Below are 20940 nucleotides of genomic sequence, written 5' to 3' on the forward strand. Positions count from 1 at the left end.
CAGAGCTTAATCCATTACCACTTTTCCAAGTCAATTTATTATTTGTGCAGGAGAGAAATAAAAGAAAATAATTGCTACAGTATTTTCTTGAAAGATATTTATCTTGATGGAAGACATATGGTTAAACAACTACTCTGCTTGTTCCTTATCAGATGTTATCCTCACTGTCCTGATTTTTAATAGTCAGTTAATATACAGTAATCTCTAGAAAAATTGTTTGTTTTCTTTTTTTTTTTCTTGACATGTAAGGGAGACTTCCAGGAAGGAGTCACAGTACAGCTTTGTAAAAGCAATCTTTTTAAGGATTGATAAGCAAATTAATAAAACAAACTCCTTCTCTGTCATTTTGCTCCCTCAGCAACTTCCAAAGATGCTCCTGACTCGTCAATATTTTTCACATTTGTGACGGTGTAGAATTTAAGTATTTAGTTACAAATTCTAGTTACAATTGATAGAAGCAATGTCTGTATAGAAACAACTGATAATTTGTTTTTATGCACATGCTAGAAAGTACTAGAGATTGCTAGCATTGTGTTAGCCAGGCAGCTTGCCCACCTGCGGTGCCTTACTAAGACGTTTCCAAGTGGATCTGGAGAAATCCCTCCAGCACTACTTCAGTCATAGGATTTGCCAGTGTGTAGCAGAAGCCCAGCTTGGAAAGTGGAGGATACTTCAAAGTTGCTAAGAGCTTTCTTTATACTTTCAGACAAGCACTTTGTAAAGCAGTTCATTCTATCCATCTGCTAGGTAGAACAAAGGAGGGTGGCTTCTGTTTCAAACAACTGGGGTTTTACTGTTGTTGCAGTTCTTTATTTAATGCATTTTGCAGAAAGAATGAAGTCTGTCAACTTAGACTGAAATATTGAGAATTCAGACCATTACTCTACATTCTTGTACCATAGAAGTCAAATGTTGTTTTGTATACTCAGGATACGGTTATTTTTTAATAAAAAGGGCAAAGGTTTTACAGTTTGTAAAAAGGTTTTATATATATATGTGTATATATATATATATAGGTTGTCTCAAAGAAATAGCAAAGAAGCTGTCAGATTCTCCCAGCAAAACACATAAGCATAAGCATACAGTCAAGATGTTCTCTAGAAGAGAGAGATTGTATGAAATATTAGTTGGCACGGCATTATGTGTTTCAGGGGAACTACACTCGTTTATACAAGCTGTTCCTCTTTTCCTCAGGAACTCAAGCCACAATTCAATAATCCAGGCTAACCACATCACAGTAACAGTCCTTTCTTTGTTATTACTGTGTGAAATTACTATTGGGGGAAAAAATGCAAAGTTCCTCTAAAACTTCCCAAAGATGTAAAAGAATAATGAATTGCATTGCTGCTTATATCTCTCCACAAACCTAGAACTTCATTCCGCTTCCAAAGAAGTCTTGAGAGAGGACAAGATAGGATTCGCCACTGTTACCACTGCAACTTATTTTCTCTGTATATAGCATATGCAGCAAAATTTAACATTTATAGCACTTTATCCCAAAGTGCCATTAATCTCAATGGAAAGTTGGATTAGAAAGCTTTGAGTCACTATAGAAAGTTGTCATATACTACAGATGTGTATAGAGATGTAAAAGACACTTACAGAAAGAATCATATTTTTTGCTACATCCTCTGAATACGAAATTATGTATCTATTCAATTTTGTTATAGTTTTCATTAGATTGGAGCAGAACCATAAAAACCTATATTTTGACCATCATACTGTATAAATATATCAATCCATCCATACATACGTGCATGTTTGCACGTACAACATGTAGACACACAGTTCCACAAATTTACTTACACCCTCTTGCATATATAAACATATGGCATAAGTGCAAATTTTTTTATTCATTCTCTGGAGTACTGATATACTAACCAAGGTGGCTCAGCCTCACAGACATGGGCCAGACACCAGTTTTGAGCCCCCTCTTTCAAAACATTTGAATACAGACCAGTAGAAGATATATGGGTGGTAAAACCTTTTCCTGGCATTACTACTCCTTCCTTTATGCAAAGGTATGGTCACTAATCCAAGTGCCTTTGGAAGGACAAAGTACAGTATTCCACTGCTAAAGAAATGGTGAAGGACAAATCACCTCCTTCAGGGTCATAGAAGAAAAGGCAATGAATTGGGTGGTGTTAGCTGGAAGGCTGTACAGCGTAACTGAGCAATACCATACCAAGTTATTAAGCTCACTGCATGATGGCAAGGAGAGATTCTTTTTAAGAGAACACTTTAAATTTTTGAGATTTACACTTTTTTACTTAATTTCCTTATAAAATTAAACAAAACATTAAGAAAACCTTTCTATTTTTTCCCTTCAGCTCTGTAACTGTTCTGTGCATCAAAGAGCTTTAGTAAAAAAAACAAAACTAAAATAATTCCATGGAAAGGACAACCAAGTGAAAGTCTTTTAAACTGTAGCAGTATTCTCAAAAGATACAGTTAAGTGCAGAAAAAGATGAAAACATGGGTTTAGATTGACATGCAAAATGCTCATTAAAGCTCTACTTTCAGGGTCCCTTTCAAAGGACCCTCTTTCTATGACAATGAAAAGTGAGCCTACTTAGGCTAACTTCTAAAAACCAATTCAATGAAAATCATAGAATCACTGAATCTTTAAAGATCTTCTAGTTCCAGCTGTCATGGACAGTGACACCTTCCACTAAACCAGGTTGCTCAGAGCCCCATGCAACCTGGTCTTGAACACTTCAACAGATGAGGCATCCACAGCTTCCCTGGGCAACCTGTGCCAGTGTCTCACCACTCTAATCATAAAGAGTTTCCTCCTTATATACCATCTAAATGTACTCTTTCAGATTAAACTCTTTTTGTCCCTTTGTCCTAGAGATGCTGATAAAGTCTTTATAAGCCCCCTTTTACATATTGAAAGGCCGCAATGAGATATCCCTGGACCCTTCACTTCTCCAGGCTGAATAGCAACCCTCTCAGTCTTTTTTCACAGGAGAGATTTTCCAGCCCTCTGATCATTTTTGTTACTCTCTTCTGGACCCATGCTAACAGGTCCAGATCTCTCTTGTGCTGGGGGCCCCAGAGCTGAATGCAGAGTTTATTCATACCGTCTGCAACTTTCATTAATGACAAACAATAATTTCCCTTATCAAATTGGAGGGTTTTTTTCAGTAAAACGAAAAAGATTTACCAATATGGTTTCTACACGTAGTATCCAAATCTATTTTAGTAACTATGTTGGATGTGGGCCACAACATGTGAGAGATTATTGAAGCCACCTTGGATAAGCTTTGTAATCAACTTCTAAGTATAATGAAGCGACATGGAAATTACCACCAGCTCAATTACATTGCAGTGTGCCAATACTGCTAATACACTTATGAAAATTGTCCAGCCCATTAGAAAATTTCACTGAACCCTGTCAATTACTACAAACACATTTTACCATTTTTTTACCCAGGTTTTGAACTGTGGGTTTAAAAATTGAAACAACTATTTTCATAACCTTTTAATGGAATAAATCCTGCAAATAGTAGCTTTATCAACTTACATTAGTTCTTGCACATCTGCTAGTCCCAGCATAAAGAACCTTGAGAATGAGCTAAATGCAATACTCCATAGTTCAATTTAGCAGAGTAATGGAGACATACTTACTACAGTAAGAGTTTGTATAGACTTAACAAGAAGAGCTTCTGCAGAGCAGCAGAAAATAGGAAAGGAAAACAAATTTGGTTACAGTACAGGAGGTGCCACAGAAAATGACTTGATAAGCTCTGATTGAGGGAAGTAGGCTATCTTCAGATGAGCATACATAAGCTTGTAATTTAGTAATGCATTTGTGAAATCATCACAAATTACCTACCATCATGGGAGCCATGTAATTCATAAACAAATGCAGAAATATTCAGGATAGCTATAAAAAGGACAACATTTTGTTTCAAATGCTTTCCCTCAATTTTATTGGCAATTTTATATGCTGACCTGCAATAACCTACTGGTTTCTCGGCCTAACTTTTCTGTGCATTCCCACTCTCACAATAAATTCCTCCATATGGAGGGTAATTTTACAAAACTAGAATGTTAAATGTTTTTAGTCCTGGAGAATGAGACACATATGAAACAGTCATATATATTAATTTACTTAGAAATGAAAAAGGATTTTACCAAGAATATTTTACATGATCATCATGACCGACATGCATGATTGTCTCCTTCCTAGCTTTTATTAAGTATCCTTTTAGATTCTGTCTTTTTATGAAGAGATATATCCCAAGAGAACCAAGCCTAAAGCAAATACATTATAAACTACTGAAAAATTGAGCTCTAAATTTCAAGAAATGGTTAGTTTTCCAGATTCCAGAAATATCTTTCTCTATGCTAACTACATAGTCAAAATAATCAGTTTCAGTACAATGCCCACACTTCAAGCAACTGAAGCTGATTGGAATAATCCAATACAGTCATATACAAAGATGCAAACCTCAGATTTGCAGCATACAAACTCAGGAAGAATTTGGTAATTTACCACAAGCATACAAATTATGACACAAATTGTGACAAAGAATTAGCATACCAAGCACAGTATCCTCTTACCTAAAACATACCGTATAATAGGCAAGATCTAATCTCTGTGCTACTTGCCCATTTATATGTTCCTACAATACTTGAAGCGTGTGATGTTAATTTTCTCCCTGGAAAACTATCCCCCAGACACTTTTTAGCTTCACACCATGCATACATCATTAGTTCATGATCCTATAGAGTCACAGGTCTGTTCATTAAGACCACTTTAATTTAAAAAAGTTTACTTCCTTAGGTCTCTCTAAGAGAGCTCTCCAGATGGCTGTTTAGAACTGGATACAAGCTTATGTCAATGATCTGCCTCAGTGTAATCCTGTGTCTCTGCTGACTCTCCTTAAAATTAGCCTTTATATATATCTCCCACGCAAGTGTACACCAATTTCCACAAAGAAGGGTTACACACTGTATGTTTATACCTATGCTTTCCAGGACTAACTTTCCCATCTAAGCCAGCCCACAAAACTTTGTTCATTTTATATTTTAAATATACATCATAATTATCTTAATAAAAATTAAAAGCATTCTATAGATGCAATAGAAGCAATTTCTTAGAGTGACTGCTTTGCGGAAAAGCTAGTTCAAGGCTCAGCAAAGAACTGACTGTTCTTGACACAGTTAAAAAACACACAAGATGACTAAAAATATCACTTACTGACTCTTTGCCTAAGGCTCTCAGAAACGATGTTTTTTAGTTCAGTATCTTTAAGCCTGAAGAGGGACAAAAGGCCACTTCAGTAACACTGAAATATGTAAAGTAAAAATTGTTAAATGCTAAGAAGGCAATCAGGGAAGGATACTAAATTAAAATGGAAAAAAAAATAAAAATAAACTCAACCTACAAATACTGACAAAACCTCAAGGTATACATAACTGTAAATGGAAAGAACAAGGAAGTGGTGTGTGTCAGTCCACCTAACAGATGAGATGCCAAAAGTGACACAAAGTAAGATCTTTCATTCAGAATATCAATATCCTCTTCTAGTGATATCTTTTGAAAAGCGCCTGAAATTCATTTATCCTTGTCTACTCGTAAATTAAAAGTCTTAGAAGTCCAAGATGCAGTAACATGGAAGTTGAAAGGGAAATAACTGAATGTGTAAACACAAATAATTAATTCTCCATGTAGACTAGATGCAGGATGTAAATGAGAAGAATCTAACACAGAAAAGAGCAATTAAATAAAATAAAAAATATGTCTAAAAATCAAACCTATTTGATTACAACACAGAGTGCTGAATAAATGCCTCCTCTTTTCTATTAAGATAATTTATTACAAGTAAAATATTTTGGGCGTGTCTAAACTGTATCGCAACATAGTAGAGCTTCGACCATGACAGTTCCCAAGCAGGGGCATGTGCAGTTCTATGTGACGTTACTTGCGTAACTGCAGCCCTGAGAATCTCCCTTGTTCACAGTAAATCCACGGTTAAAGCATAAAGAGAAAATGCAGTGACATATGCAGCGCATTAAATTAACAAGGCACTCAGTCTAAGTGTCATCTGTCCAGAAATTCCCTGGGAACATAAAACCAGCATAATGCAAATGATTATATCTGATTAAAATGTGTCACTCTTACAAGCTAAAGAATGACAAACTGAAAGCGAGCTATAGTATCAAAGGTTGATTGCAAGGCACCTGAAGACCTCATGCAAAGATCAGTTACTTGAAGCATTTATTGATAATATGTAATACAGAATGACTATCAGCAGGACAAAATCTGAGATTTCACAAAGCTACCCTTGTTTAGTGGGAAGAAACAAAAAAACTTCAAAGTAACTGCCAGAAGTAAGTAAACTAAGCCTGAACAGCATACAAAATCCAATAGAAATCAATACAAAATAGTTCTTTCTATTTGAACTAGTCATGGGCCTTACCAGAAACTTCACCCACTGTGTTTGTTCAGGAAGGTAGCTTGCTGTTGTTATGTACAGTCCCACAGTCTCAAGGGAACCGTTGCATGGACAGACTTATCTAAAATGCTCATATCAGGGTGCCTAAAGACATCACAAGACTTCAGTAACCAGACATACAAATGAATCCCAAGGCATTCATAACAGTGTCTCCTCACGTGGATTCTCTAATGTCTGACTAGGATGAAGTTGCACTCCTGCAAGGATACTAGTATTGACATTCATTTTTGTTGAGCTTTATATTTTTGAGACTCACATTCCTTTCTTCAAAGTGCGTGAAGTTGGCCCTAGGACTCAAAAGTTATTGAGGAGACCACAAAATCCTATATAAAACATGATTATCTAAGATTGTTTCTTTAAGAAACCAAACTGTGCTATTGTGAAAACAGAAACCATGCCATCATTTTCAGGGACCATATGGACAATGCTATTAGTTGTATGGTTTAGTTTTAGGTAATACTGCAAGGAGCAGGGGTTTTGACTTGATGATCCTTATGGGTCCCTTCCAACTCAAGATATTCTATAATTGTGTGATTTTAAGTACTGTGTTCTGACCATCTCTTCTCTAGCACAGTTCAAAGACTCAGTGATTTACAAGGTAAAATGTACTATGCAAGATAAGTGTTTAAAAAACATTTTCTCTTGAGGTGAATGAAGTGAAAGGACATGATAAAAGTACATATCAGTTCTAGTAGGGAGTAAGATCAGGAGTTTTTTTCCCCTCTCTATTTACAGAATGCACAAGGATGCTTTCAAAGGAATTGAATAACAATACATTGAAATCTACGGTTTGCCTTCAGAACTCCCTTTCATGAGCTGTAACTATATTTGACGCTGTTGTGACTTAAAAATAAAAGATGCGGCATTTCAAAGACAGGAAAACTATATGCCCGACCAAAAAAACCCCAAAAAGACAACATATAGAAAGAGAGAAATAACTAATGATATAAAGCATAAACCAGCTTCTAAATGTCAGAAGGACAAACTTTAGCAGAACTATACTGTCAAAAAGCAAAGACTCACTATTCCTACAACATATCAATGTGCCAAGACTCTTAACAAAGCTCCCAGCCAATATATGCTGCCTTACACTTATTACACTTCCCACAGTGGTGACAGGGATTCTTTTTAAGCATTACATTTTTAAGACAGGGCAATTGTTTTAACAAAGGTTGTCAGAAACTGCCCCTTCCAGTTGACATTGCTTCCCAAGAAACAGCACCACACAGCCTGCACACTCACAGATCACACTTTAGTAGCCACAGTGAGCATATCTATCACTGTTACACTTCTCTTTAAAGTCCCTACAGTTTCCTCCTTAATCATCCTGAATACTAAAGTACAGCATAGTTATAAAAATCAGTCCAGTCCTCTGTTTTGACCTAATAATGAATATCTAGAAGCTGCTTTAACCAGGAGATCAGAAACCTTCTGAAAAATTGCACTTCTCAGCACATTTCTCTGACTGCAGGAGACACAATTACAAGTCTCCCTTAATCACATCACAAGGCACTAAGGAAAACTTGTACATTCTCTCCTTAATCACACCTCAATACAGCACAATCTGAGCCAGAAGTACAACTAAATAGCAAATCTTCCTCACACAGCTGAAAGAAACCATGGGATCTATTTCAAAATTTGGAAAAAGAATCCTTGGAGGCTGAACAGATAATCTAAGGTTTTTTAGCTCCTCTGCTAACTCTGAACTGCTTCTTCCCTGACCAACAATTGACCTCACACCAAAAGCTGGCATCTGCCTGGTACCCTGCCTTCAGGTGTCAGTGATGCCTCTAGCTGGTAGCACATGGCCACTGCTAAGGAAGCAAGCATGGTAGGGTAGCCATATCCCTGGCTTCAGTGCCATGCTGCACATGCCATAGGTTTATGCATTTCCGTGTGCACATATGAAATCTAGTGTTGTGTCACAGTACTTCCATGTTATTACACTGCCATGTGTTTCATGTCTATGAAGACTCCATGAATGACAGCATTATAAGTTTTAAAAGAGCCTGTTAGATGTCTGGTTGACATTTGAAGGATGAAATTCACTTATGAAATTAAAATGAAATTAAAGTAAGGAGCCTATCTGAACTTCTTAAGCCATTTAAGCTCTTACCAATGACTATCCACATGGAAGTCCATTTTGCTTCTACAGTATCCATCTATGAAGCACTCTGGGCTAGGGACCCGTGGTCTCTATGAGACACTGCCAGTAGTTCCAGTAATCAAATGATTACACAAAGGCTTATGAGTATGTATAAATTCATATCAAAAAACCCTATACTTCCATTGCATCTCTACTCAGCATCTAAGTTAATCTTCTACTTAACCTGGGAAAAGGCAACACACAGTTTCTTTCTGTTATGACTTGAACACTTAGTGCACATCAGGACATAGCACTCAATCAAATGATAATCCATTTAAGTAAGAATAGTTCTTCCTCAACACTGGCATCTTGTGGAGCAGAAGATTTCTTCCTCCTTGGGGTATTGGGAGGTGTTTATCGAGAGTAAGATATGGATGTAAAATGTCCATATGCTTTAGATCTCTCCTGTGGAAGACTGCATCAAGGAGAAGTGAGTTTGGACTGAAAAAATGTGGATGCTGCTTATGTTGAGGGCCTAAAGAAATATGTTCTCTAGGCTGCTGCACAGAGTCTGAAGACAAAATAGCTAGATAGTGGAGGAGCATAATTTATGTGGAAGTGACACTTCTCAGCAATGAAGGCTCTATGGACATGGCTAGCAGATAAGATAGATTTGATGAAGTTCTGCTTTTTTCAAGGGGAAAGCACATTTTCAGCATCTTGTTAAATGTAATTTGAAACAAGATGTGTGACTTTCTGGCACATCTATTCCTTTCATTTTTTGTCAAATTGTTCTTGTCAAATTAGGCTGCTTTGAGTTATAGGCAAGGAAAATTTCTCTCATTTTCTCTTCCTTGGGGAATCTAGCACAATGTAAGTGCAGCAACCAAAACATAAGCATCAGTTATGATATGGATCCCATTTTGCCTACAATAGTCTCTGAAAAGCTACTGTCATTTCTGTGGCAAGAAGTGCTCTCTGTGAAGAACAAATTTTACTCTCTAGCTTCCTACTATCAGAGAAAGTAGTTTTATGCCAAACTGCCAATATTCATATTTTCCATTATTCTGGGCTTTTATCCAAGAAGGATAGAAATGTAAATATTGAAATATTTTCTCTATTTTGGTGTAAACAAAATTAATAAAGAACACTGATGGACTGCATGGAGGGGAAAGAAAAGTATATTTAAAAATAGCACATTTCTTTCCTAAACAATTAAAATAGACTGTTTTCTTTCCAGAACATTAATAAAAAAGTGGAAGCTTTAGAAATTCGTGACACACAGGGCTAAATCAGTCTGCTACAGATTTCTAACATATGTAACTCATGCATCATTTTTCAGAAGGAAATATACATTAAATTGAAATAAGAATTTGTACTTACTGTAGCTAACTCATCAAATTTTCCAAAAAGCTCATTCAGCAGCTTCACCAGTTCTTGGGCAGTACACTGTGATGCCAAACTAGTAAACCCCACAATGTCTGCAAACAAAATGCTGTAAAGAAGGAAAAAGACAGTACAGAAAAATCAGTACAGAAGACATCTTCACATTCTCATTATACTCTTCTATAGCAAGAATGTGACCCTCAGCACAAACTCCAATAACCCCTGAAATGCTACCAATAAAGTGCTAGCTGGAACAAAAATAGCAAAGATTCAGACATTCAGGCATTAGTCTGGTGCTATCAACTGTTGTAGAGAACCCTCAGGCACTTTCAATGCCTACATATCCATTTGGTGTAGATACTGCAAAGCACCTCACTTGTAAGCTCCCCAGTGAGCACTCCAGGAGCACACTGAACAGTTTCTCCTCTTTGCAGCTGGGATCTCCTCAGCTCGATTGGTTTCAAAGACAGTTTTGCATGGCTAGAGTTCCACAGCCAAACAGATAAACCTTGTATGAGGTTTACTAAGTACTGAAAGACAGGAGTCTTGTGTGCAGTATCTCCATGATGTGATCCTACAGTAGCTCCCTGTGAGAAGCCAGTGTCAAGCCAGTATTCTCTGTACTGTGCTGACTGGCTCATGTAAATGTCCAGCTTTCTATCAGCGTTAGCAAGGTTTTAACGTCCAACAGCTTAATCTGCTTTAACAATCCCTACCCATCAGTGTTGATCAAGGGAGATAGCTGAAAGAAGCACGGGTACCAGTGTGATTGAGAGAATAAAAATTCTTGTGTAATCCAGAAGCTTGAGAGAGTATGGTGCCATGATTCTTTCAATTCTCTAGATTCCTCCTTCTGTTGGCAGAGGTACAATGCCAACTGTGGGATCACACTGCATTTATCTCCAACACCCAGACTAGAAATGTCAAACAATTTACGTAAATGTTAATAAACAGTCCCACAATGCATGACCTTGGTATACACTTGACATAGTGTAAAACTTAACTTACAAACTGTAAGTTGAATTAAGCATTATGTACTCCCCTTCACTCAGCAAACCTTCACTCTTTAGATAAAACAACAATATTAGAAAAGTAGGCCTAATAAGTCTACTGTTTTCCATTCTCCATAGACAAGTCTCAACTCTCCTAGTAAGTTACAAAAAAGGCACTCCTGACTCAGACCTTGCTTCTATAATTTAATTTAACTTGGCAAAACTTTAAAGGGTAACATTCAACCAAAAGAAAGCATTCCACAAAGCATTGACTTAGCACATGCTAACCCATACAGCTTAAGAAAATCCAGCCCATTCAGTCCCAAGTTACCCAAAATATTAAGAAAGGAGATTAGGAGAAGAAGAAGTAAAGAAAAAGAGAGTATTATTGCTTATTATAGCTACCACCAGAGTCCTGTGAGAGTCCAGCTTCCACCTGTCCAGGTGGCAGGGTTTGAACAAGCACAGAGAGTACATGTTGCTGCTTTCATTTGCTTTGGCCGTGTTGTGGCCAAACAACCTGCCCCCAGCTGGGACTTCTGATTGCCAGCCAATCCTGGACTGAGTCAGGGGCTCCAAGGTGTGGTGTGGGCAGCGCTCTCAGTGTCCAGGGACTGACAGCTGCTTCAGGGCTGCCCCAGGAGACTCACAGAGGCTGGGGCTGTGGGATAGGGCATTACCTCACTTCCACAAAATTCAACCTGTCCCTTCCCGCCCTGCCAAACGCACACACACTTGAGTCGGTCCAAGCTAAAAATTATTAATCCATTGTCTCACACCCTCTCACACACACAAGGCTCTGAAAATTAGCACTCTGATATTCTGAAAATTAGCACTGAAACTCAACAGCTGCTTCATTTTATTTTAGCTAGTTAACTGACCAGCGTTATCTCTTGCACTTCTTTACCCATCTGTGTCCATCTGTTGCCTCTTCTCTTACTGCTTGGACTACCAGTATTGTGAGGCAGTGCCCACACTTACTCTTTATTGTATAACATCTAAAAGCACCTTGAACTGTGACATGAAGTCAAATCACCCTTATGATGTAATAAACTTTTTCACCCCTGTTATGTTCTGCTCAGTTTTTTGGAATGTAAAGGACACAGAAGGCCTTTATCAGGAGGTGGCAAAATCAGACACAGGGAGTGAGAACAGAAAAGAGATTTGATTTCTTGTTACAGCCATGAAATTCATAATGGTACTAAAGAAAGAAATTATAAGACATAGAGTGACAGAATTCCAGTGACGTACCTCAAGTGTTTCCAGAGCCAAACAATATTTTCAAATACACTCAAATATATTTGAAGTCTAAGTTCCCACATTGGCACTGAAATTCCCTTTCCTTTGATTTGAATATATTAGTCACACAAAAATACTAAGACCTTAAATTTAGGCCATGTCTAATATACTTAGAAAAGTTAAGACAAAGCAACTACAGTAGTGACATCAGTGTTAAAACACATTAATCACTCCTGTAGATGCCCTCATCCAAGGGAAAAGTAGTCTTGCCTCACAGTAACTTAATCGGTAATTGCCACGGAAGTTCACATCCTCAGAAATGATTAATCTAGAGTAAACTACAGCTACTTTATGTATGCAGGAAAGATTCCTCATAATGGTATGGTATACAAAAGGATTGTCAAGTAATTTTTATTTTTAAAAAAGGTAAATGTTAGCATAGATAGAAAAAAGAAGTGAAAAGCTACCAATTAACAATTGGTTCTCTTAATGACCATTCAGGGATATGGCTCACCTTGCTTTAATTCCACAGAATTAAGTAATTTAATTCCACAGAATTAACAATGCCACTGGGACACTGGTGAAAAACCAAAAAAAAAAACTCAAATCTCAATTAAACTGAAACTAATAAAGAACGAAGAGAAACGAAAGTGGAAAGTGAAAACAAAGGACAAAAGTTGCTTCTGTTTCCTCAACAACACAGCTTGCACATGATTCAAGCACTGCTCTTCACAACAGGCAATGTGAATGTGTCAGTTAGGAAGGCTAAGTAGCTATTACAGTGCTGAGTCTGGTGTTGTCGCATTGCCCGGGGGCTCAGAAATGCTTCTATTCCTCCATCCCACAACTAAGCAAGGGGAACATAAGCTAACATTGTCTTTGCCTGTGTGCTATACCAAGACCTCTGCAATCCCATGGTCTTTGAAATATTCAGCTTTTGTCCTGTAGTTTTCAGTCACAGAATCTCAAAGAATCATAGAATGTTAAGGGGTTGGAATGGACTTTTAAGATCATTTAGTCTCCTTGCCAAGGGCAGGGACACCTCTCACTAGACTGGGTTGCTCAAGGCCTTATCCAACTTGGCTTCAAACACTGATATGATCAGAGCATCCACAACCTCCCTGGGCAATCTCTTCCATTGTCTCACCACCCTCAGTAAAAAATTTCTTCCTAATATCTACCTTAATTTCTCCCTCTTTCAATTTGTACTCATCCCTCCTTGTCCTATCACTGGAGTTCCTAATGAAGAGTCCCTTCTTGGCTTCCTAGTAGGCCTCCTTCAGATACTGAAGACTGCTATGAGGTCTTCACACAATCTTCTTCAGGACAGCCCCAACTTTCTTAGCCTGTCTTCCTAGGGAAAGTGCTCCAGTCCTCTTATCAACTTCATGGTCCTTTGCTGGACTTGCTCCAACAGTTCCATGCCCTTCTAATTTTGGGGGGGGGGTGGGTACCAGAACACTTTGCACTATTTCAGATGGGGTGTCATGAGGGCAGAGCGTAGAGGAGGATCACTTCCCTCTACCTTCTGGCTATGCTCCTTTTGATGCAGCCCAAGATGTGGTTGGCTTTCTGGGCTACAAGCGAATGCTGCCAGCTCATGCTGAGTTTTTCATCAACCACTATCCCCAAGTCTCTCTGCAGGACTGCTCTCAATCAATTCTCCATCCAACCTGCAGGTGTACCTGGGATTGCCATGACCCAGGTGTAGAACCTTGCACTTTGCTTTGTTGAACTTCATGTGGTTTACATCAACCCACCTCTCAAGCCTGTCAGGGTCCCTCTGGATGGCATCCCTTCCCTCCAAGGTGTGTTGATTGTACCACACACCTTGGTGCGGTCATCAAATTTGCTGAGGGTGCATTTGATCCCATTGTCAATGTCACCGATAAAGATGTTGAGCAGTATCAGCCCCAGTAGTGACCCCTTATGGATACCACTCGTCACAGGTTTCCACGTGGACAATGAGCCCATGACCACAACTCTTTGCATGCAGGCATCCAGTCAGTTCATTGTCCACTGAGTGGCCCATCCATCAAATCCATGTCTCCAATTTGGAGACAGTGTCAAATGTTTTGCATAAGTCCAGGTAGATGACATCTGTTGCTCTGTCCCATCCACCAGTGCTGTAGCCCCATCACAGAAGGTCATAAAATTTGTCAGGATTGATTTCCACTTTGTAAAGCCATGTTGGCTGCTACTAATCATCTCTTTGTTTTTCATGTGCCTTAGCATAGTTTCCAGGAGAATCTGCTCCATGATCTTCCAAGGCATAGAGGCAAGACTGAATGGTCTGTAGATTCCCAGGTCTCTGGTTTTCCTCTTTTTAAAAATGAGGGTTATATTTCCCTTTTTCCATTCACTAGGGACTTCACCTGACTGCCACAATTTTTCAAAAATTATGGATAATGGATTAGTAACTTTTTCTGCCAGCTCCCTCAGGACCTGTAGATGAATCTCATTGGGTCCCATAGACTTGTGCACATTGATGTTCCTTAGATGGTCTTGAACCCTCTTACAGTGGGCTTAGAGTCTTCATTTTCCTAGTCCCTTCATTTTCTTTCCTGACTTGGATGGCATGGCTGGAGCACTTGCCATTGAGGAATGAAGCATAAAAGTAGTTGAGAAACTCAGCCTACTTTTTGTCCAGGGCAGCCAGGTTTCCCATTTCCTTCTGGAGAGGGCCCACATTATCCCTAGCCCTTCTTTTGCTTACAACATACCTATAGGAGCCCTTCCTGTTATCCTTAGTATCCCTGGCCAGACTCAATTCTAACTGGGTCTTTGTTTCCTTAACCTTGTCCCTAACTTCCCAAACAATTCCTCCCAGGCTACCTGTCCTCATTTCCACTTCCTGAAGTTTCTTTTTTCACTGAGCTTGCTCAGCAGCTCCTTATCTATCCGCAGAGGTCTCCTAACATTTTTGCCCAATTTCTTCCTTGTTGGGATGCAATGCTCCTGAGCTTGGAGGAGGTGATTCTTCAAATTTATCCAGTATTCTTGGGGTCCTCTGCCTTCTAGGGCTCTAGCCCATGGTACTCTACGAAATAGATCCTTAAAGAGGCCAAAGTCTGCTCTCTTGAAGTCCAGGACTGAGAGCTTGCTGTGTGCTCTCCTCACTGCTCTGAGGATCTCAAACTCCCCCAACCTGTAGTGCTCCAAGGCAGCCTTGGCTGAGTGACCACATTTACCACCTGGTGACCACATTTCCCTTCTGGTGAGCACAAGGTCAGTATGGCACCTCTTCTTGTGTAAGGTAGTCACCATTGACACACTTGGAAGAACCTCCAGGATTGCTTGTGTCTTGCTGTGTTGTCCCTCCAACAGATATCAGGAAATCCCCCATGAGGACTAGGGCTTGAGAGCACGAGGCTGCTCCTATCTGCCTAGAGAAGGCTTCATCTGCACCATCCTCCTGATGAGGTGGCCTATAGCAGACCCCCACTATAACACCCCCTGCCCTCCCCTTCTTCTTTACCCACAAGCTCTCAGCTGGCTCCTCATCAGAGTTCCACACTCTCCAGCAGGTCACTGACATACATAGCTACACACCCTGTCCTTGTGTCTCTAGCCTGTCTTTCCTAAAAAGCCTAAAAACCCCCATTCCAATGCTCTAGTCATAGGAACCATCCCACCACGTCTCCATGATGCCAATGATACCATACCCACATCCCTAGTTCTTCTTATTTGTTCCCTATCCTACATGTGTTTGTGTTTAACTACCTGAGCTGGGCCCTGGAATATCTGGAATGCCTTTGCACTGTTCTGGGCATCCATTACAGGTGTTGGCATCTGACTGGCAGGATTGGGATGGATAGGTACCTTTCCCCCACAAATTTAGTTTAAAGGCCCCTTAACTAGTCTGGCAACTCCCTGACCAAAGATAGTGTTTCCCTTCTTTGTCAGATGGACCCCATCAACCCCCAGTAAACCAGATTTGGCAAAGCAAATCCCATGGTCTGAGTAACCAAAACCCTGCTTTACCAATCATACCAGGACTTTACCAGTAAGTTCACAGAAACAGAAAGTTTGGCTAATCTGGTAAAAATCACTTTGGCTTTTAGACAGACAAGTTATTGTAAGACCCCAGTCCCAAAGCCTCAAGCTATACTGGGAGTATTACTTTTATATTTAAGACTCCAAGATTCTGCCCACCGAACTTTTGCAGAGACTTTGGTTCTTGACATAACCTAAAGAGAAGAACACTCCACACATTTTCCCAGGAGACACTTTTAATTTTAGGAAGAAAATAATGGTTTTGATGTAGGTTTAAAAGGGGTGACAAACAACCAAGTTAGAGCATTCCACAAAGCACCAACCCAGCACATGCCAACCCACAAAACTTAGCAGAATCAAACCCACTGGTTTTAAGTTACCCAAAATATTAAGTAAGAAAAGAGTGAAGAAAGAAAGAGTAAAAAAAGAAAGCAATTTACAGAAGAAACAGGAGTAAGTAGCTACCACCAAAGAATCCTATGGAGATCCAGTTCCACACATGCAATAGCAAGGGCTCAGAGGCAAAAGCCACACAAAGCCCTGTGCTCCTGTATTTATGCGCTTTGGCTACTGTGGCCACGCCTCCCAAGCTGGACATCTGGTTATCTGCCCACTCAGTGCCTCCCAGGTGGGAATGAGGGGTGGTGTAACCAATCAGAGGCTCTAGGAGGCATGGTGTGGGCGGGCTCCCAGGCTGCCCTTTCTGATTGACAGCTTTTCTATTTGAGGTCCTTGCTGCAGCCTAGCTGTGTGAGTTTTGAGACTACGGTGAGGCTGCTGGCCTCGCCCTGCCCCCCACATACACACACACTAATTGGTTCCAACCCAATAATTAAAATACTACTAATAACTGATCCAATGCCTCACAGTTATTGGGATCATAAATTGCAACAGCATGTCAATATTCTAATTGTATCCTGGGGGGAAAATAATCAATTAGAGGAACCTTGGCAGGCTAGAGAGGCGGGCCTGTGTGAACCCTGTTAAGTTCAACAAGGCCATATGCAAGGTCCTGCACCTGGGTTGGGGCAATCCCAAACACGGATACAGATGGAGGGATTAGTAGATTGAGACTGGCACCGCAAAGGAGGGCTTGAAGGTACTGGTGGATGAAATATTGTACATGAGTCATCTCTGTATACCTGCAGCCCAAAATGCCAAATGTATCCTATAAAATGAAGTGTGGCCAGCAGGTAGAGGGAGGTGATTCTGCCCCTCTCATGAGAGCCCACCTGTAGTACTGTGTCCAGCTCTGGGGTTTTCAGCACAGGAAAGACACGGACCTGTTAGAGTGTTGTGAATGTTCAGCCTAGAGAACAGAAGGCTCCAAGGACACCTTATAACACCCTTCCAGCACCTAAAAAGGGTGTATGAGAGAGCCAAAGAGGGACTTTTTACCTGGGTCTGCATTGATAGGGCAAGGGGGAATGGTTTAAAACTAAAACAGGTAGACTGAGATTAGATGCAAGGAAGAAATTCCTTACTATGAGTGTGGAACAGGTTTCCCAGAGAAGCTGTGGATACCCCATTTTTGGAAATATTCAGGCTCAGGTTGGTCAGGGTTTTGAGCAAACTTGGGAAAGATGAACCTCACCCTAACACAGGGACTGGACTAGCCGATCTTTAATGTTTCCTTCCAACTCAAACCATTCTATGGTTCCATGATTCTAATTTTTTAATGGAGGTTTCCTAACAACATATTTTTAAAGTTACCTTGAGGTGAGTATTTGGTTTGATATGCCAACAGCTATTTCTAACTGCTTCTGGTATACAAATTCTGAACAAAAGCAAAGCAGCACTGCAGCGAGCAAGTTCAGGAAAGGAAGCATTACAAGCAGCCATTTCTCTCCTCTGTCACAAAGAGCCAAGCTGGTTCAGCACAGGCATACATTATTATCTCATAGTCCTTGACAATCCGGAGCATTTCTGTGTTGACAAGCCCAGAGTCATTGCTTCAGGACCTTCTGTATTCCTATTTACTCCCTCCATAATCCCTGCAGGCAGCATAGCCAGCACCTGCCTGGTGACTGCAGCCCTCCTGCAGCATGGCAGGAAGTGGCTGCACCTGATAGAACCGAGCCTGGAAAGCCTATGGCTTGGTTTAAGAGATTTAAACCGCTTCCCAACTGTTAGTATTGACAGAACAACCCTTTTCTATGTCACTCTATGGGGTGTTCAGAAGGAGAAATCCTGCCAAGTCACACAAGAGATTTGAGAGCTTGTAGGTGGTAAATGTTCACTTTTAACAGCGCTCATTCATGTGTTTTGTGCACTTGATTAGTCCTGCTGTTTTCAATGGAGCACTTGTCTAAATGAGCAGTCTGCAAAATAAGGAATGGTTGTGTGCCCTATTTTTCATTTCCATTTGGGTCATTTGTTTAATTAGAGTACAACTTATAGTAAGAATGGTATTTTAATATCACACAGTGCCTCAGAAAGGAACCTGTAGGACTTTTTTTCCTCAAAGGTTAAATGTAAGGAAAGTTAATTAATAATTTTATCTATGACTCACTGAAATATTGAAGAAAAACATGCTCAAAAATTTAAAGCAGGCTGTTAAAACTAAACATAAAGGGAGGGTATGTTTTTACATAATAATCATTATGAAAACTAGTTCACTATGGAATCACAGGCTCAGAAAGATTATATACAAAAATCTGTTCATAGACATCATTATCACAGCTTTTTAAAACATTAAAATGGGTATGTTAAATTCAAAATTTATTTAAGTTCTGATGGTTTCTAAAATACAGGACAGACCAGAAATATTTGCATATATATAGCTGCAGATTGTGTTCTGGCTTCAGACTGGGTTACAAGAACTTCTAAAATGCCCCAGGGAATCTTTTTATTGGTAGCTTTGAATCAGGCAGTGTGTTTCCTGAAATTAATCTCTCTTCTTACAAAGCATCCAGTTCTATTTCACACTTGTAAAAATAAGGCTAAATGAAACTGCTGTACCAAAGGCTCAAGAAATTATTAGCCATTCAATGTTCACTTTCTTTTTATGTCTTGAACATTGAGTTACAGAGCAAAGCAAGAAGTTGTCTGTTAATATACCAGTATCTATCCATGTGTTGAAACAGTTTCATGAATAAACTAATGGAATGGGAAAAGTCCACTTCAAAAGAGACAAAATCTGTTGAAGTCTCTATACAGGGTATATATTTGAGCTGAAATTCAACTTGAAATTTTCTTAATTGAATTATGGCTGCATGGAGAGATTCAGTCAGGACTAGTAAGTATTTACAGTAGCCACAGTAAGTACATATGTAATCTGTAAATTCCTTAGCCCTGTAGGATTAAGGAAACAAGGAATAAGAGAAGGAAATATTAATCTTACATTACTCAACTTAGTCTTAGAAAAGAGCCATTTCTTTCATGTCACAAACCATACTCTTTAGCACCACAGAAGAGCTGGTCTGTTGGGTAGTCTTTACATGTAACTTGACATCTAGTTCCCCAATATAGTTCATAGTGTCCTTGGCTGGGATTACCCCTGTAAAATAACACCTGTACTGTGTTGAAATGGGTCCTCGACTGTACATGGACTATTTCCTTCTGGTAAGCCACGGTTATTACATTAGTTGTGATTATTTTACTTTCCTGGTGGTTGAATTTAGTGTCCTCACTGAGTTAATGCTATAATACTATTGAATGTGTATTTGTATGCCTTGTTTTGCATATTGTATTTTCATTAAGTTGCTTGCCTCCGTTTAAAACCATGTACTTATTTCTTACCGCGCAGGAATTCTGTTCAGAAACTTCACAAGGTAGCAGATGTACTACAGATCTGGGAAGAGCTCATCAAAGCATGACACAACACTGAGCACTCTGTCTTCAGCATGGAGAGGTGTGTTTTCTTTCCCTTCCTGAGTCACAGTCAGTTGCAGGCAGTCATTCAACAACTATTTGGGTAGTTGGTAAAATATTCACCAATTAATTGATAAACCAGGGTTGTTGCCATGGTTTTCTGAAATGTGCTAGTATTTTTTCCCAGTCCATCATTCACTTCTTAAAAAGTTATATGTATTTCTATTGTAACACATCTACCTTTGTTTTTCTGGGAGGAGGTAAAGAAGGTAGCTGTATGAATGTCTTATTTTTCACATGGAAGATCTTGTGATTAAATACACCTTGGCTTTTTTTTTCAGGCACCTATTTAGAAGACTGAAACAGATGCTTTTTTTACTTATGAAGGTATTTTTTTGCTGTTGGGAGTTTTATTGTTTTGGCTTTTTTAACAGATAAGGAATGGAAAAATCATGTAGTTTAATAATTGCATGCCTACCTCCTTCAGGCTATCTTTTCTGAAGAATAATGCTCTGACACTTCCAGATATTTGCTGGGAGAAAAAGAAAACATCGCAACAGGAAAAGTAAAAGTGCAGATAATTTTCTATTTTCCATTGTGTAACTTTAATGGTTAAAAAATCCTGGAATTTAGAATTATAGAAGGGCTTTTTGTTGGATTCTTTTAATAGCAGAGCTTTACAGAATGCTTGATATGAAAAGGACAAGTCACGAGAATATATGAATGATCTCTTAGGTTTGCCTGGGATAGCACTGAACTGCCACTACCCAGACGAAAAAAAAGTTGTTTTTGTCTCCTTGAAAAAGTAAAGCACACATATATTGTTGGCATTGACCACCAGCAGCTCTTCCCAGAGGGATTCTGTAGTGCTGTTGTCCACACTGGTGTCAGGGTGGCACCTGCTGGGAGTTGCCTTGCATCCTTCTGATCTGCATAGTCACAAAACTTCCGGAATGAA

General features: G+C 39.4%; 1 protein-coding gene across 1 annotated transcript in view; it reads right to left on the reverse strand.

Annotated features, from left to right (window-relative positions):
* The window catches only part of ADCY1 (adenylate cyclase 1), a 164847-nt gene that overhangs the window by 61556 nt on the left and 82351 nt on the right, over positions 1-20940 (reverse strand). The window contains exon 4 of the mRNA XM_008920697.3: positions 9940-10051. Coding sequence (XP_008918945.1) covers positions 9940-10051 — 112 coding nt within the window. The remainder of the gene's footprint in view (positions 1-9939; positions 10052-20940) is intronic.

Source organism: Manacus vitellinus, unplaced genomic scaffold, assembly GCF_001715985.3.
Source record: "Manacus vitellinus isolate BGI_N305 unplaced genomic scaffold, ASM171598v3 scaffold_55_pilon, whole genome shotgun sequence".
In the NCBI taxonomy this organism is placed as follows: Eukaryota; Metazoa; Chordata; class Aves; order Passeriformes; family Pipridae; genus Manacus; species Manacus vitellinus.